Source organism: Sebastes fasciatus, chromosome 3 (assembly GCF_043250625.1).
Source record: "Sebastes fasciatus isolate fSebFas1 chromosome 3, fSebFas1.pri, whole genome shotgun sequence".
In the NCBI taxonomy this organism is placed as follows: domain Eukaryota; kingdom Metazoa; phylum Chordata; class Actinopteri; order Perciformes; family Sebastidae; genus Sebastes; species Sebastes fasciatus.
The window spans coordinates 8,139,932-8,166,845 of NC_133797.1; the positions used below are offsets into that span (position 1 = coordinate 8,139,932).

Here is a 26,914-nt window from a genome sequence, read left to right on the forward strand (position 1 = left end):
ACTGCACCTTTAAGAATCTTCCTCAATCACCTTGCTCTAGCGCTGGCTTTGTGCCTGCAGAAAAATAGACCCTTCGTCTTGTTTTAAACACTTCATCGTATCCTTTGTGACATTGTATTCCATACTGGAACTGGAACCTCTATCCTACCTCTGACTACAGGGTTCGTCTCCTGAAGAGCTGGCCCAGGCCTGTCTAGGTCTCACAGCAACAGGAGAAGTGTCTGGTGCCAAGTTTCACTCTGCTCTTCAACAGATCTACACCCAGAACGGACTGGTGGACCGCGACTTTGTCTACAGGTTGGAGAAAGATTGAAACAAAACAATTGTTGTTACAAAGCGATACAATAATGGGACTGTGTGTGTTGCTGAGCTTTAAACATGATTTGTTCTTACACTTCGTTATGTGAAATTCTTTCAGTGCTCCACACCACTTCAACTCAGAGACCTTTCTGGAGGGACGTAGCCTGATCATGGAGGGTATGGGAGCCATTAAGGCTGCCATTCGCATGGAGAACTTCCAGGCTGCCAGGGAAACACTGGGTAGAGTTCTTCATACACTACAGGTGAGAGGAGTGGAAAGGAACAGCTGGGTATAAAGAGATTAAAGGGCAAGGTGGGGAGGACATGGAGGAACAAACAGGCATATACTGGATGAAAGAATGATAAGGTTAGATGAGGTAGAATGACAGAGATAGGAGACTGAAATGAGGTAAGTTTCTAGGGTCCAGGGGCGGACTGGCCATTGGGATGCTCAGGAATTTTCTGGTTGCGCTGGTCTTGTGAGGGCCGGACAGCCTTTACATTTAAAAAATATATAAAAAGATTAAAGGGACTATTTTTAACTTCTTACACGTATAAATCACCCGGATCAGTGTCCCATGCAAGCCCGCATCTGCTTGTTCAGCTCGCTCCACCTCATGTGCATGCGCGCACACTACACACTGCAGAAGACTTCGTAGCTCTGAGAATATCTAGTGGACGTTTGTGCAGAAATAAATGCTGCAGCTCCTCCAGACCAACAGAGGTTTTCCGTGTCTTGTGAAGTGACGGGGCTCCGCAGCGAGAAACGTTATCGTCTCCGACCGGGTGCGGGTGTCTCCCTCCGACCGCGGTTGGGAGGCTGAGGCAGGAAAAGCCAACACTAGGGTCAGCAGTGATTCATGGAGAGACCTTCGTCTGGTCAGCTAACATTACTGCCAAGCAGGTGAAATATAGAGTCATATTGTGGTTTTAGCTGACGTGTGTCGCCTCACTGTTTTGAGCGATGCTCGTTCACGTCTATTTAGAGCGAGCACAAGAGCGAGCACAAGCGCGAGCACAAGCGCGAGCACAAGCGCGAGCCCGACGCTGACTTTCGTTGACTTAGCGGCCACAGGTGTCGCTGTTAACAAGCATTTCTGATTCTTACAAACAGTCCCTTTAAATAAATATTCATTGAGTTTTAACAAGTTTATATGTACAACACCAGCATGGGCCAGCCTGGCCTTGGCAGGAACTGACAGCACAGAGCGGAACACTGCCTGTCAGAGTGGGCCAATCTAAAACTTTCAATTTTGAAGGGTGTAGCGAGATTGGTGCGTGCTACTCTTGAAAAGCATTTTGTCTCGTCTTGGACTCTCTGGTGCCTTCGGGTTATGGGGGGGGGAACTCTGACTGCTGTCTTTGCGTGGTCGTTTGTTATTGGACTTCTGTGCTAGTCATGGACTGTCCATAACGAACACCATGTTCGAACATAAAGATGCTCATAAGTGTACATGGTACCAGAGCACCCTAGGCCGAAGGTCGATGATCGATTTTGTAATCGTATCGTCTGATCTGAGGCCACATGTTTTGGACACTCGGGTGAAGAGAGGGGCGGAGCTGTCAACTGATCACCATCTGGTGGTGAGTTGGGTCAGAGGGTGGGGAAAGACTCTGGACAGACCCGGTAAGCCCAAACGGGTAGTGGGGGTGAACTCGGAACGTCTGGAGGAGGCCCCTGTCCAAGAGATCTTCAACTCACACTTCCGGCGGAAAATTTCTGGCATCCCTGTGGAGGTTGCGGGCATTGAACCCGAGTGGGCGATGTTCAAAGCTTCCATTGCTGAAGCTGCGCCGGTGAGCTGTGGTCTAAAGGTCTTGGGTGCCTCAAGGGGCGGCAACACTCAAACACCGTGGTGGACACCGGTGGTCAGGGAAGCCATCCAACTGAAGAAGGAGGCCTTCCGGGATATGTTATCTCAGAGGACTCCATATGTGTGCCAGTTACAGGGGTATCACACTACTCAGCCTCCCTGGTAGGGTCTACTCCAAGGTGCTGGAAAGGAGGGTTCTGCCGATAGTCGAACCTCGGATCGAAGAGGAACAATGCGGATTCTGTTCTGGCCGTGGAACAACAGACCAGCTCTTCACTCTCTCAAGGATCCTGGAGGGGGCCTGGGAGTATGCCTATCCAGTCTGTATGTGTTCTGTGGACTTATGTATGACCGGGTCCCCCGGGAGATACTGTGGGGGAGGGGGTGGGGGGGGGCTGCGGGAGTATGGTGTGAGGGGGTCACTTCTTAGGGCCATCTAATCTCTGTACGCCCAAAGCGAGAGCTGTGTTCGGGTTTTCGGCAGTAAGTCGGACTCGTTTCCGGTGGGGGTTGGCTTCCGCCAGGGCTGCGCTTTGTCACCAATCCTGTTTGTGATATTCATAGAAAGGATATCGAGGCGTAGTCGGGGGTAGGAGGGTTTGCAGTTCGGTGTGCTGAGGATCTCATCGCTGCTTTTTGCAGATGATGTGGTCCTGTTGGCATCATCGGTCTGTGACCTCCAGCACTCACTGGATCGGTTCGCAGCCGAGTGTGAAGCGGCTGGGATGAGGATCAGCACCTTTAAATCTGAGGCCATGGTTCTCAGCAGGCAACCGATGGATTGCCTACTCCGGGTAGGGAATGAGTCCTTACCCCAACTGAAGGAGTTCAAGTACCTCGGGGTCTTGTTCGCGAGTGAGGGGACTATGGAACGTGAGATTGGCCGGAGAATCGGAGCAGCGGGGGCGGTATTGCATTCTGTACTGCACCGTTGTGACAAAAAGAGAGCTGAGCCGGAAGGCAAAGCTCTCGATCTACCGGTCTATCATTTTAACAGGAGGGAAACACTATGTAAGGGCTGTCAATTCATTAAAATATGTAATCGCGATTAATCGCATGATTGTCCATAGTTAATCGCGATTAATCGCAAATTAATTAATCAATTGATTAATGTTCAAAATATACCTTAAAGGGAGATTTGTCAAGTATTTAATACTCTTATCAACATGGCAGTGGACAAATATGCTTGCTTTATGCAAATGTTTGTATTTATTATTATTGGAAATCAATTACAAACTCACAGGTACTGCATTTAGCGTAACAAATATGCTCAAATCATAACATGGCAAACTGCAGCCCAACAGGCAACAACAGCTGTCAGTGTGTCAGTGTGCTGACTTGACTATGACTTGCCCCAAAACTGCATGTGATTATCATAAAGTGGGCATGTCTGTAAAGGGGAGACTCGTGGGTACCCATAAAACCCATTTTCATTCACATATCTTAAGGTCAGAGGTCAAGGGACCCCTTTGAAAATGGCCATGCCAGTTTTATCTCAACAAATTTAACGTAAGGTTGGAGCGTTATTTAGCCTCCTTTGCGGTAAGCTAGTATGCCATGGTAAAAATCGCAAGTTGCGTTAAGGCGCTCGCACAAAGGGCCTCCCCATCTCAAAGTCCCAGGCTGAATTTCAGTGCCAGTCCGCCCCCTGCTAGGGAATGTATGAATATTCAATATTAAATCATAACTCTATGTGTACATGTAGGTATAAACGTGTTAATGTGTGTGTTTCCATTCACTGCCAGGACTTCTACAGCCACAGTAACTGGGTTGAGCTGGGACACACAGAGCCATACATCAACCTTATACGCCCGGACCTTCCTCTGGATAATCTGGCAGGTGTGTGTGTCCCACACGTAGGAGGACTATGCATATATTATATCCATATAATTGTAGGTAAAACTCCATCTGGGGAGCATATCTATAGACCAAAGAGCACAGTGTGTTGTTTTGTTTATGCCATGGCCACAGGGAGTACTTGATCCTGATAGGCTGATGGGTTTGCATAGTTTTCAGATAACCATACGGCTCTGACATAGCACTCCTATGACTGTTCTAACACATACCACAGAGCAGAAGTTAGCCTAAGCATTACTCACTGTGCATCTCGTGTGCTTGTGTAGATATCAACACTGCCACCTGCAGTGACTGTGCCAGTGGAACATGCCCCAATTCCATCCTCCCAAACATCTTGAAGAAGAAGAAACTCACATCAGGATACATGGGAATCTTCTCTGCTGCCAAGCCCAAAGGTATCAGTCCAAACCATTGTTGAAGAAAAATTGCGCTGACCTGGGGCCGGCAAAAGATAGGGCGTTCTCCATTAGCACTTTATCGTTATAATAATTAAAGTATTGGAGTTCTCAAAAATCAGGTTAAAAAAATTGGTCGAGAGAAGTCAACAGATCTTGATGCAAGAGTGTTTATTTCTGTCACCAAAAACAAACACTAGTCGTCAGTTCGAACGGAGGACTGACTTACATGACAAACCAGTCCTCCTTATATACCATGAGCTTCATTCACAATTCTCTTTCATGTTCTTTACCCTCGGTGGGCAAAATGTCCAAAACTCATTATTTTCTTGCAGCGATTCAGACTTATTTTGGTCCCACCTCTGACAGATTTACGATTCTGAACTTTCTACCCCGAGCCTCCTCCATTCATGCCACCAGCTCAAGGTGTAAAATCTCAGAGCCTCCTCATCTTGCCTACAGCAACAGCCCCCTTTCGAGTGTCGCCACTCGCTTGCAAACTGCCCCCCCCTCACACTTGTCTACAAGCCTAGATGTAACGTTACAGCTGATGCTGCAGGCTCGCTGAAGCCTTGCTGGCCTGGTCGTCCTTCTGCTAGAAACCCCCTGCCATGCTCCACTCTTCACAAATAGAGAGGCAGTGTGTTTTCCCTCACTAATGCATCAGACACACATTATTTTATGTAAAATTAACATTAGCTTGTGTGAAAGAATAAATGATACATTTGATTTATACTTTAACCAAAAATACCGTAGTATATGAGCATTTTGTGTAAATACATGATATACTGTATCTATCTTAGGTTATACTTTTATAAAAACACCATGAAAATTTATCACAAAACCATATTCATATATTGTAACCACTGGAGCCTGTGGACCACGTTTTAATTGCCCTCATGGAGGAAATGAACTTCCACGGCTAGTCAAAATATGTAAACATACTGTATATGAGACCATTGTTACCTAACACACCATGATATAAAGAAGAAGAATATTTCACTTATTTACTCACTAACATAATTAAAAACAGGTTAAAGGTACTATTGATAACATTGATAACATTCAGCCACTACATGTTGCAATCTCCCTCCCCCGTTTCATTGCAAGTGGTTGCCAGTTCAGTGGTTGCATATTTTGTGTGTGTGTACAGTGCGGTCCGCACACCTTCAAATCGTATTGTTTTTGGTTCATTTTATACAGACACAGTTGTCTTACACTCATTACTTTGAATAAAAAGCAGTATTGGTGTATTGGTAGAAAAATACAAGGATTATAAGGACAACATAAGCCTTTTTCAACATAGGTCCCAATTACAGCAAGTTTACAACTGGATCCAGGTAAGATGGCCGCCATCTTTGTTTTCGTATGACTTAAACAAATGAGATATGAACTGTTAATTAGTGAGCTTTATAGGTGTTGTTAAGTTACATTTGGACCAAGCTATGCTAGCAGTTTCCCCCTGTTTTCACTCTTTATGCTAAGCTAAGCTAACTGGCTGTGGGCTTTATCTTCATATTTAATGGGCAGATCTGAGAGTGGTGTCAATCTTCTCTAACTCTCAACAAAAAAAGCAAATAAGGGTATTTCCTAAAATGTCAAACTAGGAATATCATGCTTAACCAATAACTATCACACATCACTTCTATAACTCTCATCCGACATTCAAGATGCCTCAGTATTTATTGGGTTTTAATGACATATTAAAATACAGATGCAACACTTATACGGCAGTTATTTAAAATGTTGGTTCTACCTGTAGTACAAGACAAACATGATTCAATTCTGCCGGGCAATTCAACCTACACAGAAAAGTCCACTTACTATAAATAAAAAATTACCAGAAAATCGACCTGTCCGTAATGCCCTGCCAGGTAAGTGTAGCCACGGAGGTGCAGCTGACCTAACGAGCACAGCAGATCCTCGCGGAGGCATCAGCAAAGATGAGCGCCGCTCGGACAACGTGGCCCTCCACAACGCTGCTGTGACTGCAGCCACGGCCGCCAGCCTCCAGCTGCTGCAGGACATCCGGTTAGCTGTCGGGGACACTGACTTTCTGAGGTACGATGTTCGGATTACGAAAAATATCTCAAGCAGTTGATCTTGACTCTGAAAGTTTTACTTTGGTTTACCTGACCTTTAACTATTCACTTTCTCACAGAATGATGGGGATCGCCCGCTCATCCCTGTGCTTTGTTATTGACACCACTGGCAGTATGGCAAATGAAATTGGTACGGCTAAGGGGGTTGTTTACGACATCATCGACAGCAAAAAAGGAACGCAAGACGAGCCATCCGAGTACATTCTGGTGCCCTTCAATGACCCCGGTATGAACTCTTCTACCGTACCGATCATCTTTAGGAAACCATGAGCCCCTAGTGGTGTCATTATGCCAGAAAATGTTATAAATGTAATGTTGGATCTTAATCTTATGTAAAGTAAATTTAGCAAACTGTGGTCCCAACCCTGTCTCCCACAAATTACGTTCTCATACAACTAAATTGCATAACCAAAACACCTTTTGAGGTAAACGTATTTTCTCCCGGATTACGGTCGCAGTTTTTAACATGTGAGTAACGTTGTAAATTGGAACAAAACAAAACAAAAATGTAACATAACTACTTGGTTAGGTTTAGTTAAAAAACATGATTTGGCTTAAAATTCCTTTAAAACAAAACAAAAACGCAAGAAATGACTGATACACACAGGACTCAAACACAGGTCTCCTGGGGGAAAGTCCGGCGTTTGTTGGACCCATCCACCTCCTCTTCTGCCCACCTTCCAGTGGTGGACTTTCTCACTTGTTATACCCATTATTATTCTATAACGATTTTATTCAACGCATTTTCATTCACAGTTGCTTGATATACTACGGCACTTGCTCTGCGTGTTGTTCGTTGTACTACGTCACTCGCTGCGGCCGTCTGCAGGCTGATGGTACATGTCCACAGCCTCCGTCATTTCCACGCTTCCCATTCATTGTTTATGTAAGCAGCAGTGCAATGCATTCTGGAAGCGTGGCGGCGCGATTCGAGAGACTGGGCGTCACTTTAGCTGCTCCTCATTTGCATTAAGTTGAGCCGCCATGTTTGTTCCGGTTTGAAAGCTGGGAGCAGCAGCCCACGAGGGAAAGCGTTCGTCCAATCAGGTGCCTAGTGCTTTGTGTCTAGTGGCAGCCCATCAAGCGTCAAATCATGGGCATTCGACGCGATTCGCCGCCTCTGGAAACTCCCAAGAAACCGTTAAACTAAATGTTGTCGATCCAACATAAAGACAGATTCAGCAGCTCCATGGCTTATTTCTCACATGAAATGTTTTCAGAAACACATTTCGGTGAGATACTTTTAATTTTGTGATATAAGAGGTTTCCAAACGATCCGCCATGTTGGTTCCGGTTTGAAAGCTGGGAGCAGCAGCCCACGCGGGAAAACATTCATCCAATCAGGTGCCTAGTGGTTTGTGTCTAGTGGCAGTCCATCAAGCATCCAATGCTGGGAAGCGAGGCGATCCCTCACGATAAAAAACGCCCCTGTGGACACGTACCATCACAAAGGTATTTGTGATACATAAAAGACGAACGTAATCCGCAATAGGCTCGTTTCAGATGAGCCTGCGCAGAATCGATCACCGGCGATCGGCGCACAATGCATGCCGGTTAGATTTGTGTCCGACTTGATCCCAACTTGCGCTGACGTCATGCCCACGTGGGCAACGATAACCTCACGAGAGCGAGGCGGCCGCAGTTTTTAGAGCCAGGCGCCGCAGCGGCTCTCCATCGACTGCAAGACCCAGGGCATGATGGGAAATGCCTGGCTGTCGCCGGATCAAAATCAATGTCACTATCTCTGTGACTTCCTGTGAATTCTTTGTAGGCTGCTGGAAATGTCTGGAAACTCTCCGACCTGACCAGAGCTTTTTGCCACCACCCCCTGCTGCTGCTGCCTGATCTCGTCTACTTTCCAGGCGAGGTGCAGTTCATCTCGAACGAGCCATAGGCCTATATGTTTCCTTCCAAACGTAATTGAGAATGCAATTTAGTTGTATGGGAACGTCATTTTTAGGAGAAAGGGCTGGTGGTGCATACTGTAAATCTGTCTAAACTTACAATGATCCTGTAGGATGAAAAGTGAATGTGAAGGGTAGTCTTAATCTGGCACTTGACCCTGTTTTCTGTGCTTTATATGTAGATTTTGGACCTCCGTTCAGGACAACAGACCCCGATAAAATGAAAAGACAAATCTCTAAGCTCACAGTGAACGGAGGCGGTGATATCCCTGAGATGTGCCTGTCAGGAATTCAGGTAATAAAACTATGACCCTGTCTAACTAGGATGGTTGTTGATATTTTATGGACCACTTAAAGACTGTGGTGACACAGAATGAAGTGACCCGGTTCATTGTTTTATTTCTCCAGTTGGCTCTCACCAGCGCCCATGCCTACTCCCAAATCTTTGTTTTCACTGATGCTGTAGCCAAAGACATTGACCTCAAGGACACTATTCTTGCTCTCATCAGGAGCTCCAAGTCAACGGTAAATACTGGCCGACTCCCAATGATGCCCTGTGTTCATTTAGTTTAATTATGTGGATTTAACTTTAAAGTTAAATGATCTCCACAGGTGTCATACTTTCAGACCGGGGCCAGTGGTAGGCGCCGTCGTTCCCTCAGATCTGGCTCCTTTGAAGACTATGAGGACCTGGCTTTGGCCTCTGGAGGCCAGGTCATCCAGGTGACTAAGAAACAGTTGCATGAGGCCACAGACGTCATCCTCGACACCTCCACTTCAGCTCTGGTAAAACTGTGCAGTTCTAATAGTACGTTCTGAACTATCTGATGTACCGGGCCTTCAGTTGTTGGACCAGTTTGAAAAATAAAGCGGTAAACCCTCATGCTCTTCTTGTTCTCCCCTCTCCCTCAGGTGACAGTTTTTCAGCGAGCAAGGAACACTGGGAAGCAGGAGACCTTCCCCTTCATGTTTGATGAATCGCTGAAAAATATCACTATCTACATTACAGGGAAAACCATGACTTTCACACTGACCAACCCTGCGGGTAACACACCATTCCCAATGCAGCATTTGCACTGGTTTAAGGGGACAGTGTGTAGTATTTGGCGGCATCTAGCGGTGTGGTTGCAGATTGCAACCAACTGAGTGCTCCTTCACTCACTCCTTTCTTTTCCAAGACTGTGGTAACGTGATCCGCAGAGTGCAAAACCATGGTAATGACTTTCGCCTTGCTCAGAGGCCATCCTTACCATAATAAAACTACTTTAGGAGCGACGGAAGTCAAACGGCGGCTGGTGGTACCACGGTTTTGTACTCGTGGCTCACGTTACCACAGTTTCACAAGCGTGTCAGAGAACTATGGCTGCCTTCAGGTAATGTAAAAGCAGAAAAGCCTCTCTCTAGAGCCAGTGTTTGGTTTGTCCGTTCTGGGCGACTGTAGAAACATGGCGGAGCAACATGGTGGACTCCGTGAAGAGGACCCGCTCCCTCTGTAGATATGAGGAGTTCATTCTAAGCTAACGAAAACACAACACAATTCTTAGTTTCAGGTGACTGTACACTAATGAAAACATAGTTATGAATATTATATTCAATTTCTGGTAATAGATCCCCCGAAATGCTACACACTGTTCCTTTAAGACAACGTCGATGTTTGAGACTCATTAGTTGTCCCTTTTTCCTGCTGAGTATATCGTTGTGATGCATATTTACGACTGATGAATGCATGTTAACAATTTCCAGGCGTGAGCCAGAACCACAATGAGGCCAGCGGTAAACTGGGGACCATTAAGACAGTGGGCAACCTGTGGAGAATTCGTCTCCAGTCTGACAACCAGACAGGAACCTGGCAGATCAACATCCAATCCGGCCAACCATACACACTTAAAGTCACAGGTCAGATACTCTGTTCATTACACGTGCCAATTCTGCACAGATGTGCTGCTGAAATTGTGTCTTCTTGCGTATAGCCTACACTTAATTTGTAGATTTAAGGAATAGTTCAACATTGTGAGAGATATGGTCATTTGCCTTCTTGCCGAGAGCTCGATGAGACGATTGTTACCACTCTCATATCTATTAGGTAAATATGAGGCTACAACAAGGAGCTGGTTAGCTTAGCTTAGCTTAGCATAAAGACCGGAAACGAGGGAAATAGCTAGTCTGACTCTGTCCAACAGTAGCCACCCTGAGGTGGCAAGGCGACCAGTGGAGACTTACGGAAGTCCAGCACGTAACCCCCAGTAAGACCATAAAAAACACAAACCACAAAATTATGGTTTTATACTTTGTTTTTTTGAACAGACGAGATATAACGTGTAAATAGTGAGCTGTAGATTTGCTGGGAGGCGGCTTTTCTTACCTTTAGACAGAGCTAGGCTAGCTGTATCCCCCTCTCTCCAGCCTTTGTGCTAAACTAAGCTAAGCTAATTGATAGCTCCATATTGACTGAACAAACATGAACGTGGTAGCCTATTGATCCTCTCATGTAACTTTTGGCAAAAAAGTAAATAAAATGATTCCCCAAAATGTCAAACTATTCCTTTAAGGCAAACTGACCCCTATTGTGTTAACTGTTTTATAATCAGTAATGCATTTCATTTATATTTCCACTGCTTTTTTACACAGCTTTTGGTCAAGCTTAATTATGTTTTTAAACTTTTGTATCTGTATTTACTGTAAGTCTGTGCTTGTGTTTCCAGGCCAGAGTACTATTAGCTTTATCTATGACTTTGTGGAAAGCTTCGGGGGACCTCACCCAGGTTATGCGGTGCTCAGTGGACGTCCACAAGCAGGTACCCAACATGCAATAAAACACCTCGTTAACTGTACATTGTACAGGCACAAGGTAATTATGTGTCATAATCAATCATAAATGTGATGGTGTTGCTGGACATGTGTTGTCTGAGGGCGGTGTCACGATGTGTAGTCTCTGTGCTAGAATAGCATCCCCTAGTTGTTTTGTAATCGTCTAGCTCAGGCAGAGGTGCTGAAGGTGCTGCAGCATTCCCTGTTTTTTCTGTAGGCCTAGTGTTAAACTTCAATGGAAATTTAGAAAATATATAATATTAAAATATGTTTTATATTGTCTCACACGAACCTTCGCGGGGTGAATGCGCATTGGTAGATCCTCGCTCGTCTCCTGTATGAAATGACTTCATCCTCACATACATGCAGTATGTTGATGTTCAAATTTGCATTTCTAAAATCAGCGTTTTCCCCGACATTGCAGCGCCTTTTTGCGCTACATAAAAAACAACGTGGAGAGGATAGAGTGGACTCACTGCACGGTACTGGGGAGGAGGGGTGAACGAAGGAAAATGTATCGATACAATGTTCATGTCCTGCAAAAGCAGTAGGCCCAGATAATATCGGCAATGACAGTGAATCATCTAGCAGTCATTCTGTTGGAATGCAGGGGCGGAACTGGTTGTTTATTAAAACGCGATGTTACGCACTGATAAAACCATGTTCAGTCTTTTTCAGAATCTGCTCTTATGATTTAAAAGGGCAAACGTTGTCAGAAGAATTAAATGTTCAGATGAAGGCTGTGATAGGTGTAAATAATAACATAACTATTCAACTAGCAAATTTTGTCTTTAAGCTTTTTGGGCGTTATCTATAGTAATAGGTCCAAAATGTTGTGAAATTGCATAGTTTTAAGTCAAAAATCTTTCTTTCTTTTCTTGGGGGAGGACCTCCGCACCCCCCGAGTGCCCATACCCCAACAGCTGCTCAGCACATAAGCCCTCTATAACCCCAGAGGGGAACCTGAAAATTAGTGTAAAATGATGTTAATAAATTAAATATAAATGGCCATAATTAGGCTACAGCAAAAAACATGAATGGCGCACAGCATTTAGTATGACGTCATTATACACTGACTTTCTCTCAGCACCCCCAACTCTGACTGACTCCCAGCGTCCCTGCTAGAGAGACAGATATCTCCCTCATGATATTGGACTTACATTCGCCAGGTGTCCTCGAACCTGACTCTGCTCCGTGTCTGCTGGATGTGCAAATTAGCAACTGTTTGCTCACAAGTTTGCCATAACAACTTCATAAGATGATCATGTTACAGCCCGTTTCCACTGCAAGTGGACAAAAAAATCCATTAATGCAGGTTTAACTTTACTGAGCATTTTTTCCTATAACTGATGGCATGGTCCCTCCAACAGCCATTCTCAAACTAACAATGGGCATCATTCACAAGTATCTTCTTATTTTTTTTTTTTTCATTTGTTCTTAAGAAAGTTCCGAAGAAAAGTCTGTCAGATTCATGACGTGTTCTTAAACCGCAGAATTGTTGGTACTTGTACCCTTATGATGATGGATCCCATTTCCTTGTAAGTTGGAGGCATGTGCCAGTTGATCCTAAACGCCCTGCCAATCCCCATAAAAGGGCATGAGACTGCAGGGATGTGTGCACACAGAGATTGAAAAGAGAGATTAAGTCAAGAATGGCCAAAGGAAAGTCTAAAGAGGGTGGAGCACCGGACCAAAGTTTATAATATTTGGTAATCGGCAAATCAATAATCAAGCAAAAATTATAATAAATGATGTTGGAATAGAAAGAGTGTATGAAAATGAATGTATAATAATCATAATTCCATACATTACCTACTGTGTACATACAATACCAGCTAGGGCTGTCAGTCGATTAAAATATTTAATCGCGATTAATCACACATTTGTTATGTGTTCAAAATGTACCTTAGAGGAAGATTTTTCAAGTATGTAATACTGTTATCAACATGGGAGTGGGCAAATATGCTTGCTTTATGCAAACGTATGTGTATATGTTTTTATTGGAAAACTATTTACAACACAAAACAATGACAAATATTGTCCAGAAACCCTCATAAGTACTGCATTTATGAAAAAAAATATGCTCAAATCATAACATGGCAAACTCTAGCCCAGTGTGCTGACTTGACTATGATTATCATAAAGTGGGCATGTCTGTAAAGGGGAGACTTGTGGGTACACATAGAACCCATTTTCTGGTCAAGGGACACCTTTGAAAGTGGCCAAGGCTTATTTTCCTCACCAAACGTTAGCATACGTTTTGAGAGTTATTTACATGGTTGGTACCAATGGATTCCTTAGGTTTTCTAGTTTCATATGACACCAGTATCTTCACTCTAGCTTTTAAACTAACTTAACCGGCTTGAACTGCTACAACCTCTGTAAGATCGATTTCATTAAAAGTTTGTGATCTAGTTGATTGCAAAGATAATGTACAAAGCACAAAATTATTTGCTTCCTGATTGTATTCAGAGGTTGTTAGAAAGCAGAGAGAGACAGTATGCATTTAGGGGAATAGGTATGTTTAAAACAAGGGATTAAAAATGTGTGGTTCACTCTGCAAATTAAAGAAAAAAAAGAAAAAATAAGGTGTTAAAAACATAAAAACTGAGGTATGATTGTTATTTTGTATGAAATGTTTTGTTTCTGTAAACCTAGTAGTGAAAGTGTTAAGGCCTATTGGGTAGGTAAAATAAGCTTCAGTTTACACTTTTTGGGACAGTATTTGTTTTGTTTTCCTTTAATGCCTTATTTGCCTTTATTATTATTGTTCATTTATTGTTGCATTATTTTTGGAAAATTGTCAATAAGGACTACTAAGGACTTGTTGTAAGTACTACAACAACAAAAACAACAACAACAACTATTACTACTACTACAAACCTAAAAAAATGTTTTGAAGTGGAGGTACAAACGAGCTGTCATATTTAATAGTGTATATAAAATAACACAAAATAGATGCATGGGATGTTATTACTTGTTCAGTGTTGAAGTGTTAGTGTAGTGTTTATTCATTATGCTGATAATTATGACCACAATGCTTAGTAAAATAATGAAAATAATTATTAAACATTTTTTTTATTTGAACTGTGAAAGAAAATAATTTAGATCAGACTGTGAAACTGTGAAATTTAAAAACCCGCAATGACCAGTTATTTTGCACAAACATCTCAGCGAGTGTGAGTGTGCAGAGATCACTTTTTGCCATGAAAATTAATGTTGTTAATTAATCATGTTTTCCCCTTACCTTACTTCTTCACTTCTCTCTTCTGGAAACTCAGGCCAGCCCGCCACTCTCATGCTCACAGTGATGGGTAGGAAAGGTCCGTCCTCGATGACCATAGGAGATGTTGCCCTGGTAACTGTGTCTGGTCCTGAGACTGTCAGAAATAGCACAACAACTGACATGGGCAACGGAGACATCCTGGTGACTGTCGATGCCGTCCCTGAGGGGGAGTTTGTGATCATGCTGAAAGGAACGGACAAAGTGTCAGACAGTGAATTCCAGAGGCAGTCGACCACCCAGATGTCCGTCTCCAATGTGAATATCCAGGTCGGTCTCTCCACTTCCTGTGTCCACATACAAGCAGGGTTTTGTTTGATTTAAAGTAAGATGAAAGAATATTAAAAATATCACTCTTATTCACCTGTTTTTGTTCCCGTCTTCTTCACTTCCATTTCCCTCTAGGCTGTGGTAGACAGCAGTGTGGAGCCAGGAGAGGCCTTCAAGCTCCCCTTTAGTGTCATGACTCAGGGCTCTGGTGGTCAATACTCCATCGGCGCCAGAAATGACAGAAGCTTCAACATATCCTACCCAGACACGTGAGGGGAAGCAGCTAAAAACAATGCTTTTGTTATCCTGATATCCTCATCGATACTGAAAAATCTCTAAACCTAAAGTACTCATTCCTGCCACCTGAAGCTTAATTTAAATCTGGGTGGAGTAACTTTGTGCATCCCTACCAATGAGTTGGTGTAAAGGTTAGGGTCAGGCTTAAAGGGACTGTTTGTAACTTCTTACACGTGTAAATCAATCCGGGTCGGTGTCCCATGTGTACTCGCGTGTGGCTACGCTGTTCAGACAAGACTCCAACACAAACTACACGGAAGCACCAAAACCGCAAAGTTCTATCTAGTGAAGCCCGTCTGTTAAACAGTGTTGGCCGCAGTCGGAGGACCCAGGGGAGACCGTAGCTTTGGTCTCCAGGGCCGGAGTCTCTGCTGTACTCTGCTCCTCTGCCTGCCTGCCTTCACTCACATAGCGCGCTCATTACTCACTCAGTTCGCTCTACCTCTACACGTGCATGCGTGCACACTACACACTGCAGAAGAGTTAGCTCTGAGAATATCTAGTGAATGTACAGTGGACGTTTGTGCAGAAATAAATGCTGCAGCTCCTCCAGACCAATAGAGGTTTCCCGTGTCTTGTGAAGTGAAGGGGCTCCGCAGCGAGTTACTTTATCGTCTCCGACCGGTTGCCGGTGTCTCCCTCCGGCCGCGGTCGGGAGGCTGAGGCAGGAAAAGCCAACACTAGGATCAGCATTTATTCATGGAAAGACCTTCGTCTGGTCAGCTAACCTTACTGCCAAGCAGCTGAAATATAGAGTGATGTTGTGGTTTTAGCTGATGTGTTTCACCTCACTGTTTTGACGGATGCTCGCTCACATTCAGTTAGCGCGTGCGGGCGAGTGCGAGCAACAGGATGCTGACTTTTGTTGATTTAACGGCCACAGGTGTCGCTGTTACTACCAATTTCTGATTCTTACAAACAGTCCCTTTAAAGCTGCAGTCGGTAACTTTGAGCAAATACGATGAAGTTATTTTTATAAAACTGTCACTGTATCCTGAATGTAGAGCATGAGACAGATAGATCCTACATTAACAGCCACTTCACACTGTGATTGGTCAGCTGTGCGGAGGTGAGAGAGTAAGCTGGGTTTGAACTTCTTCTAGTGCGGCTGTAGACTCATAATATTCCAATCAAAATCAAATGCGTGGATTCATAATAATAGTTCCTGTAATCACAACGTGTATTTTTCTCTCTTCTCTCGACAGGCTCACCTTGACAACTGGACAGTATGCTAATGCTACTATGATCATTACGCCACCTGCCGACACACCATCAGGCACCGATGTCACTCTGACTTTGGAAGCCAAATCGTCCAGTGGCGGTGTTGACTCCAATTATGTCGTTTTGAGATTCTCTGTTGTCACCAAGGTAACCAGACACATCCTGGATTACACAGTTGGAAAGAGAGAAAAAACACAATGAGTAAATTAAAAAACTTTTGAACACACCCACAATGATGGCTTTAAAGGAACAGTGTGCAACATTTCAGGGGTTCTATTAGAAATAGAATATAATATTCATAACTATGTTTTCATTAGTGTATAATCACCTGAAAATAAGAGTCGTTGTGTTTTCGTTACCTTAGAAAGAGCCCTTCATATCTACATAGGGAGCGGGTCCTCTTCACGCAGTCCGCCATGTTGCTCCACCATGTTTGTACAGTAGCCCAGAACGGACAAACCAAACCCTGGCTCTAGAGAGAGCCTTTCACGTTTTTACGTTACCTGAAGGCCACCGTAGTTCTCCGAACGTTTGTGAAACTGCGGTAACGTGAGCTGCAGAGTGCTAAATCGTGGTACCGCCAGCCACCGTCTGACTTCCGTTGCTCCTAAAGTAGTGTTTTTATGGTAAAAATGGCCGCTGAGCTGTACTCAGTTGGTTGCCACACCACACCACTAGATGTTGCCAAATCCTACACACTGTACCTTTAATAGGTATACACATTAAAAGGTATACAAGTATCCTACAGATTAGAGTTGTTCTGGTACTAATACCAGTATCGGAAATGCGTCCGATGCTGCCCAAAACTTGGTATCGGGTATCGGTACGCCAGTCTATGCACCGATCCGATACCATAATTTGTTAACCCATAAAAATCAACTAGTTTAACCAGAAATCAATTCTTCTTCGCCGCTCCAAAACAGTAGCCTTCACTGTGCTGTCACCCTGGATGTATCATGGCTTCCACAGGCAACTACTGTTTTAGAGCAGCGAAGAAGAACGGATTGCAAGTAGTTTGTCACGTGACGATAGCGAACAACGACAGTGCGGTGCTAGTGGAGAGTGTAACGATAACTGTAGTCAGAGCAAAGAAAATCAGCCATTTGGTAATATTTCACAGTGGAGAATTTGTTCATGTTTTGAAAAGAATTTAAAAGGAGCCTGGCCATACAACAAAGACAGTAATCATATCACATCCAAACATGGTCAGTAGTTAACAGCTGTTAAATTATGATAATAATAACTACATATTTCTTTGTCACGCTGGTATCGGATCGATACTCGGTATCGGCCGATACCGCAAGTTCAGGTATCGGGAAGGAAATAAATGGTATCTCTACTACAGATCGTAATTGCCTTTTCCTGTGATTCATAAATGACATTTCCCACCTTTCTTTTCTTTTTCTCTGTCCAGATTACAGATTTTATCCAGCCTTTGTGTGAAGTGGTTAGTGTGCTGGCTGGTGATTGCCCTCAAGATGTGTCTCAGTGTGGACCTTTCCAGTGGGAGCTCACGGCCAACCTTACCGACGGAAACGGCACTGGGATAGAACGCGTATCCCTGAGCCAGGGCAGCGGAAACCTCACAACCACCTCCCTGAGTGACCCAATTATTCAGGCCAACTACACATCCTCCTGCTGCTCGCAGATTGTCGAGTTTGTAGCTGTAGATGAAGTTGGAAATGTGGGCAAGTGCTATCACTCCATCGTACGTCCGGATTTTATCCAGCCTTTGTGTGAAGTGGTTAATGTGCTGGCTGGTGATTGCCCTCAAGATGTGTCTCAGTGTGGACCTTTCCAGTGGGAGCTCACGGCCAACCTTACCGACGGAAACGGCACCGGGATAGAACGCGTATCCCTGAGCCAGGGCAGCGGAAACCTCACAACCACCTCCCTGAGTGACCCAATTATTCAGGCCAACTACACATCCTCCTGCTGCTCGCAGATTGTCGAGTTTGTAGCTGTAGATGAAGTTGGAAATGTGGGCAAGTGCTATCACTCCATCGTACGTTCGGCTGGCCCTCCTGCTTTAACCCTGTCGCTGCCACTGTGGTTGTGCCTGCTGGTATCTGCACTTGTAACAAGGTTTTGAAGGGCTTAGGTTGGGTTGTCTGTACTCTGCATCAGGTATTGGATACACCGTCTACCACCCCCTAATTATTTTAAATAAACTTCCTACTGATGATGATCATATCGTGCTCAGATATCCTGCTGAAAAAAAATATGAGCACTGGTGAAAGAAATTGTTTTGCCCGGATAATCTTTAAAGTTATTTTTTTTTAGGCTGATTTTTCTAAATTTCTTTTTTTTCTTTGCCTCTTGGTGTAAACAGTTGGAAGATTTTTTTTTATTTTAGGCTGATTTTTCCACCTTTTTCACAGAAAAAAAATTAACTTAGAAAGATTATCCTGGTAAAACATGTTTCTTCACCTGTTCTTTTGCATGACTGCACTTATCTGTGTGTTTTGTATTAGTATGTATAAAGGCCTGACTATTTTTGTGTTCGGGGCTCACTTGCCACAGCCCACTCAGGTGGCTGTGCTCGTTAGTCCATCTGCAGATGCTTTTCTTATTAAATTTACTTGCAAGACAAGTTGTGACTTTGGCTTGTGTCTTGTTTTAACAGAAACTGCCACCACAAAGCGCTTTAAGTGGTCGGAAGACTGGAAAAGAGCTATATAAATGCAAGTCCATTTACCATTTAAATTACATGATATGAAACTGTGAATTAAATATAATAGCAAAAAAAACATACTTACTGCGAGAGTATCAGGAACGCATGGAAAAAAGTAGGTCTGCAAGGCACGTTAAGAGACAGAGAGTAAATGTTAGGTTACAATTTCCTGTTCCTCTTTGTTTTACTGTCACACACAGTCATCCCTCCAGGTCTGTCACTTTCTACAGCTCTCCTGTTACAGCTCTCCACACACACACACACGCACACGCACGCACGCACGCACGCACGCTAATTTGACTGAAGGTTAAATTCAGACAGGTAGGTTGTGGGGGAAATAGAGAGGCCTAGGGAAATCCCATACAAGAACGACACAGTAAACAGAGACTATAATATGATATCTTCGATAGGTCATTGTCTGTTCTACATGACTGATCACCATGTCAATGCTCGTGTGAACTTGTGCCCCTGACACTTCATATACTGGGCTGTAGTTGCCATGATGATGCATTGCGTTGACACATGTTATGGCCCGGCTCTGAGGCCACAACAAATGAGGAAGCAACCACGCAGGATGTAACTACAAACAATGATTTATTTAACAAAATTGAGTGATGTTAACAAGGGTAACATAAATGAAGACTAACAAGGTCAACTTCCAGGACTACTTAAGAGGCTTCTGGGACTACTCAAGAGTTTGTTAACCCAAACTACGCAACAAAAGCAAGCTGGCTTAACACCCGGTGGTGCCAGGGGGATGACGTCCATCGACCATGATGATGGGGCGGGTCTTATAGTCCCGGAGACAGTGGCCAGCTGTCTCAAATCACCTGATCGGCACCTCCTCCTCAGCTCAAACCCACCATGGACCAGGACACTGCAACACACACAGGCACAGCACAACACCCTAGCCCTGGAAGGGGCCCTACCACGATGATGTCCCTTCACTCTACCTCATTCCCCACCTGAACATGTGTGCCAAAACAAAGGACATGCACTGGGTTTGCCCAAGCAACCTCTTTGTTCGAGATGTCACTAACTACCTCTGCGGCCTTAGAGTTGACTCTCCCGAACAAAAGTGCCAAGGTAGTATGTCCTTCAGGGATGAGACAACAGAGACACGAGTGGAACGGGCTGGCAATTCGCTGGCTGGTTAGTTCACCGGCCACCGAAGCCCTAATGTGTCACGACCGCCATGATACAGCCACTAAACTGACACTACCTAACCAGACGGTGTTTTTAACAATTCCCCAAGGAGCTACAATACACATCGATGACATTGTCCTCCATCATCTCAACCCCGACAGACATGACGTGGAGACTGAGATCATGGACGCATTCAGAGGTCACAACCTCACGATAGGCGACACCCTTCAACAGCAGCTTCTGGCTGAAGGGACTAAATTGGTTAAGTTCAGTCTCAAACCAACTGGATTTACCACCACATTTTCTTACCATGTGAATGGGTTTCCGTCCTATCAAGATCATCCGATAAGTTTGATAGCCCTTGTGCTTTTGCTTAGTGGGTGAAATACGCATTAGTAGCAGGAACATTTCCTCTACCATCAGGAAAGCCATAAGCGCGCAGATCTCCGCCGCCACTTCTATGGGTCAAAACATAATCATCTGCCAACGCAGCAGCCTCCTCTACAGTCTTAACTTTCTGTTCACTTATGTACATTGCTATCCGCTGAGGGACTGAATTTTTAAACTGTTCAAGTACAATTAAGATACAGAGCTCATCAAAATCTTTCACATCTGACGCAGAACACCAGCGATTAAACTGAGTCACCAAGTCACGAGCGAACTCAAGGTGTGTTTTATCACCCTTTATCCAGTTTCTAAACCGCTGTCAGTAAGCCTCGGGGACCAGTTCATACGCCTTCAGTACAGCAGCTTTAACCTTACCGTAATCACTACTGTCACTGGTGGACATCGAGGAAAAAGCCTCCTGAGCGCGCCCCGTCAACACACACTGCAGTAAAACTGTGCGGTCTGAATCGACCCAGCCCCTCGCGTCTGCAACACGTTCAAACAATGTGAAAAATGTCTCAACATCTTTCTCATGAAACTTGGGCACCAAGCGCAAGCTATTCAAAATATCCTGAGAATTATTACCTGAAGGCGACTCTGCTCTCTGCGACAAGTCATACAATTTACCTTCCTCGATTAAATGCAGCTTTTTCTGTTTGCTGTCTCATTTTTTCCAATGCGACGTAACCGTTCTAGCTCCAAATCCCTCTCTTTCTCCAACTGCATTTTTAATATCAACATTTCCTTCTGTTGTTCAAAGTTTAAGGCCAAATCAGCGCGCGACTCCTTAACAGAAACCCCAGCCAGATTAGGAGGTTTTAACACTTCGGTATCAAACAAATTCGCTCGAATAATACCCTTAACATTGTCCTTTAATCTTTTATCACCCGCATCTACTTTGTAGTGATCAGCTATCTTCAGTAACTGATCCTTTGTGCAATGGTTAAGAAATGCCTTAGATGGAGCCTCAATGAAATAATCTACCCACGCCATTACGCACAGTTGACCCACGCACAAACAACAATTAGTCCCCAGTAAACAAAAAGAATGTACAGCTTTGTCCTACCTCTGTGCAAACAAGGCATAAGAGCAACCTCGTAAATTGAGCATTCCCCTCTAGCTGCCTAACCATATCTATATAAACTCAACCCTAGTCTTCAAGAGCTACTGATGGGTATTTACGCACCAAAACCCAGTAGCCTGGCAAAGCGACCAGCAAGCTTGCAACCCTCCCACAACTACGGATGTGCTCCCGAGACAACTGCTCGTAACCACTTTCACCCCACACTACGTTTATGTGCAAACGAATCCCAAAGGGGAAACACGATATTCCTACAGGGGAGTCAGTTCAACATTTGTGCCGCAAGAGGTCAAAACTTACCTTCGGTTGTCCCGTGACTACTTTCTGGAAAAGAACTAATCTCTACAAGCAAAGCATGATTCGTTCACTTGTTAACAATAGACAAAAACGAAAAAATACCATTAAATACTTCCCTTAGCGAGCTTCCACAACGAGCGCAAAAAGGGAATTCCTTGACCTGACGTCACCACACGGGGGGTCTGGGTATCATCGGATAATCCGTAATTCGTTTGGAATTCAAAAACAAAAATTCCTTTTATCATTATTCATTTTTGATTGAAGAACAAGAGTCACCTGTTTTTTTTGTTTTTTTTGTTTTAAACCAAAAACGAAAACAAAATCAGGTGGTGGTGTGTTGTTTTTTGTTTCTAAATGAAAAACTAAAAACTAAATTTAAAAAACGATCTAATTTAGTTTTTTTCAAGTTTCTTTCAGTCATTTTTTCTTTTGAATCGAAGAGCGAAAAACTGCAGTCACGTGACCGGGAGGTAAAAGCAAACATGTCAAAATAAAAGCCAAGAAGATAGGGCCGTCATTCTATAAAAGTGTAACATTATTTAAGCACAGGATCGGGGTAACGGTAGAAGATAAATAGGCTAAATAAATACACAAATAAATACATACATAGATATGTTTTTGTTTTGTTCTTTTCATTAACACATGAATGTCTTTTATCCCAAAAGTGTGTGATAAATTAAAGGGAGTAGCTGTAGTTCCGTTTTCACCCAGCAGAGGGTACCAAAGGACCAGTAGCCTATTTCATGCTCCCATGCTTCAGACAGGAGTCCAGTTACAGACAGATACATAGAAAGGATGACAGAAGGCTACTGTAGATTATTTGAATAAGATAATTTCACAGTTAATAAGCAGTGAATATGTTCACAATGCTCTATGATCTAGCTCTCAAAAGACACAAAGGTACACAATCCTTTTTGTTATTTCTCCAGGCATGGGCAATGCTGAGCCTGGCAAATTTTTTTTGGGATGTACTATTTAGTTTTGCAGCATGAATTAAAAGCCTAATTAATTATATGTGGAAATCACCTTTGTGGTCCTTTCCAGCAGGGGTCCCCACCTCAGGCTACCTAATTCCTGTTAACTGTTTCAGAGTAGGCTACTAATAACTGCCCATTCTACAACATTATCAAGCTAATGTTCAGTTTCATAGCTGTTGTTCATTGTTGACTACATTACGTAGACTACACAACCTATGGAATCTATCAGTCCTGTGACATTACATAGTCAACAAATCAACCTGCCAACGTGGTATTGATTTTAAAAATAAAATCGAGGGAAAATTCACAACTGGTAACATAAAGCTGGCATGGGAGGGACCAAACACACTAATGGGCAGATCCAGTAAAATAGGTCATAGTCTTATATGTAACAGACAAAACTTTGTTAATGACTTGAAAAATTTCTACTGTAGATTTGACACTATGGATGGCAAGACGGAGTGTGATGAAATATGCAAAGATCTCCCTGTAGAGACACCAATAGTTATCAGCGAGGATGAAGTTGCTGCAAGTCTTTATAAACTGAAGCCGAACAAGTCCACTGGCCTAGACAGCCTAAAAGCCCGTCTTCTTAAAGACTGTGCTCCTCAACTAAAAGGGCTTTTTGCTAGGTTATTTCAGTCCCTCCTAGACACATGCACTGTGCCAAAATCATGGGAATTCTCAATAACTAGGCCTGTGCCAAAAAAGCCAGGCGCAAGTAAGCCAAATGATCTCCAGCCTATCGCAATAACCTCCATACTGTGTAAAACCATGGAACGAGTTCTTGCCAGCCACCTGACCAGCACACCTGACCTAGCTTTGCTAGATCTGCTCCAGTTCGCTTAAATAAGAGCGACAGAGTCCCAGAAAGACGCTGTGCTGACTCTGCTTAACACAGTCACAAAACATCTTATGCATCCTAAAGGTTATGCAAGAGTTTTATTTGTGGATTTTAGCTCAGCTTTCAACTCAATGAAGACGCATATTCTCCTGAAAAGGCTCATTGATCTCAACATCAACACAGGGTTAGATCTGTGGATCAGCGGGTCAGTGTCAGGAAGAACATGTCAGACGTGCTGCCCACAAGGCTGTGTTCTTTCCCCTGTGCTATCCTCTCTTTTTACTAATGAATTTATGATCAATGAGAAACATTTTAGACTGTTTAAGTATGCCGATGACATGGCCTTAGTTGGCCTTTTACAGGAAACAGACACAGTAGCTACAGTAGCCTTCTTTCGTCCTTTCTATGTATCTGTCTGTAACTGGACTCCTGTCTGAAGCATGGGAGCATGAAATAGGCTACTGGTCCTTTGGTGCCCTCTACTGGATGAAAACAGAACTACAACTACTAGACTACAGCCTTACTAGAGGAGTGCAAGGGATCAGGTGGAAGTGTCAGGTGTGTTGAAAGGAGTAGCCACATAATGCTTCTCACCTGCCGACATAAAGAAACAGCCCATAGTGAAGGTTTAAGAGAGAAAAGTGTCAATTACGTGAGAGTTCTGTATAACATCTGTAGAAACCCTCCCTGTAATTTATCACACACTTTTTGGATAAAAGACATTCATGTGTTAATGAAAAGAACAAAACCAAAAAATATCTATGTATGTATTTATTTGTGTATTTATTTAGCCTATTTATCTTCTACCGTTACCCCGATCCTGTGCTTAAATAATGTTACACTTTTATGGAATGACGGCCCTATCTTCTTGGCTTTTATTTTGACATGTTTGCTTTTACTTCCAGGTCATGTGACTGCAGTTCTTTGCTCTTCGATTCAAAAGAAAAAAATGACAGAAAGAAACTTGAAGAAACCAATATTAGATCGTTTTTTAAATTTAGTTTTTCGTTTGGAAACAAAAACAAACACACCCACACCTGATTTTGTTTTTCGTTTTTGGTTTAAAACAAAAAAACAAAAAAAACAGGTGACTCCCATTCTTCAATGAAAAATTAATAATGATAAAAGGAATTCGCAAAAAACAAAAACGGCCCGGGTTGGATTTGTTTTTTGATTCAGAAACCAATAACGAGAAAACGGCCGTTTTTCGTTTAAAATGAAAAACGAAAAAAATTGTGTTTTCGTTTTTTGAATTCCAAAGGAATTACGGATTATCCGATGATACCCAGACCGACCAACCCACTACCACTACGTCACCTTCCCACTCTGCCTGCATGCAGGAAAGGCGCAAATCTACAACAAAGCGCTCCACATCACAAGACCAAACATCGACAATCAAAGGTTTTATCAACAAACCTGTCGATTGACAACTACTTAAACTATACTTACAGCTTAGTTTAAATTGGACGAGCCCCCAATTTGTTATGGCCCGGCTCTGAGGCCACAACAAATGAGGAAGCAACCACGCAGGCTGTAACTACAAACATTGATTTATTTAACAAAATCGAGTGATGTTAACAAGGGTAACATAAATGAAGGCTAACAAGGTAAACTTATAGGAACAACAGGCTTCCAGGACTACTTAAGAGTTTGTTAACCCAAACAACGCACCAAAACCAAGCTGGTTTAGCACCCGGTGGTGCCAGGGGAATGATGTCCATCGACCATGAGGATGGGGCGGGTCTTATAGTCCCGTAGACAGTGGCCAGCTGTCTCCAATCGCCTGACCGGCACCTCCTCCTCAGCTCCAACCCACCATGGACCAGGATACTGCAACACACACAGGCACAGCACAACACCCTATGGAAGAAGCCCTGGGGCCGTCACACACACACACAACGTATAAATCTATGCACGGACACATCTTCATAATGAAATCTGTGCAGTTAACACAACAGTCCTAATCTACTTTCAACTAGAACAACAACATTCAAACTTAAGGACAAAACTGTGTTTTGCTCAGTGGTTACAAACGTCTCTGTCACCATCTGGTGGTGAACACGATTCAAAACACCTTTCACTTTCAATACAGTGCTACAGGAATGTGTAGTTACCAGAAATGAGTTAGTATTTTATAACTTTCGGTTCCCTCGTCTGGAAGTCACTGTTTTTTTTTAATGGGTTTTTAGTTAGATGCCTGAAATAAGGTCTGCGGTTAACACAAGTTCAAGAGATTTTAATGTTTTGTTCTACGATATAAAATGCGTCAGTAAATACCCCACTTGTGAATTTTGGAGCCATTATGTGTCTGACATTCTATTGGTTGTTGAATTTTGACAGGGTTATTGCTGTGTGCTCGTGAAGCGTCTGCTCTCAGATTTCTCCTCTGCTCTTGGATTTTTTTGTGCAATAACCCTGTCAAAATTCACCAACCGATAGAATGTCAGGTGAAATCGCTGCCTCGTTGCGGGTGCATTTCACAAGCACACAGAAGCAGCCTGAGTGTGAGGAGAAAGGTTGAAGCTGGAGTGCAGGAAATCTGTGTAAGCAACAATATATCTTAGTGCAAGCACACAGTTTGAGCAGAAGCAGAGCAAATCCAAGCGCAAGCAGGGGCTATTTGAGTGCGAGGACAGGGTTTTGAGGGAAAACATTACAAAATCTGAAGGTGAAATCCACAAGTCATACTCTCAAATTGAAAGACCACACCCTTGAATGGCTCATTCACATGAACGGAGGAAGGAAAATAACTGTATAAAAAGAAAAATTTAACAACTTCTCTATGGGGAAAGTCTTTTTAGGCCCAATGGCATCATGTGACAGACTCAGATCTTATAGTACCACAGTTTGGCCACAATGTAAAATTTGTTTCAAAGTCCGGCGCACTTCCTGGGGGCTTGGTTGTTAGGCTGATGTTAGCTGCCCCTGCCTCCATTCCTTGTGCTAAGCAAGGCAACACACCAAATAAGCTTCCTCTGCTATAGCTATAGCTAGCTATTCTTCTCTAACTCTCAGTAAGGAAGCAAATAGAACATTTCCAAAAACATAGGCTTTATTATTATGGCCTTTGTAAAAGTGTTCTCAGTTTGTCATTCTTTCTCCCTATTCCTAATGTTTGCTCTTATCTCACACTCCTTTGCTCTTTTATCCTCCACTTGTTTCCCCCTTATCCATTCCCTCACTTTCTCTTTAACTCACTTTTCAACATGTTTCTCCCTCATTTCAGCACCTTTCCCACCTCAATATGCTTGCTTTCT

At 43.4% G+C, this 26,914-nt stretch overlaps 1 protein-coding gene across 2 annotated transcripts in view; it reads left to right on the forward strand.

Annotated features, from left to right (window-relative positions):
• LOC141763939 (von Willebrand factor A domain-containing protein 7-like) overlaps window positions 1-18,473 on the forward strand; it is a 31,512-nt gene extending 13,039 nt beyond the window's left edge. For both annotated transcript variants that reach the window (XM_074628771.1, XM_074628770.1), the window contains exons 3-18: window positions 161-297; window positions 419-563; window positions 3,860-3,953; window positions 4,238-4,366; window positions 6,241-6,427; window positions 6,528-6,694; window positions 8,555-8,667; window positions 8,781-8,897; window positions 8,985-9,158; window positions 9,285-9,417; window positions 10,116-10,268; window positions 11,075-11,167; window positions 14,462-14,733; window positions 14,869-15,002; window positions 16,236-16,398; window positions 17,666-18,473. In XM_074628771.1, the coding sequence (XP_074484872.1) occupies window positions 161-297; window positions 419-563; window positions 3,860-3,953; window positions 4,238-4,366; window positions 6,241-6,427; window positions 6,528-6,694; window positions 8,555-8,667; window positions 8,781-8,897; window positions 8,985-9,158; window positions 9,285-9,417; window positions 10,116-10,268; window positions 11,075-11,167; window positions 14,462-14,733; window positions 14,869-15,002; window positions 16,236-16,398; window positions 17,666-18,343 (2,889 nt within the window). In that variant the 3' untranslated portion in view covers window positions 18,344-18,473. The remainder of the gene's footprint in view (window positions 1-160; window positions 298-418; window positions 564-3,859; window positions 3,954-4,237; window positions 4,367-6,240; window positions 6,428-6,527; window positions 6,695-8,554; window positions 8,668-8,780; window positions 8,898-8,984; window positions 9,159-9,284; window positions 9,418-10,115; window positions 10,269-11,074; window positions 11,168-14,461; window positions 14,734-14,868; window positions 15,003-16,235; window positions 16,399-17,665) is intronic.
• Window positions 18,474-26,914: the final 8,441 nt, after the last annotated feature.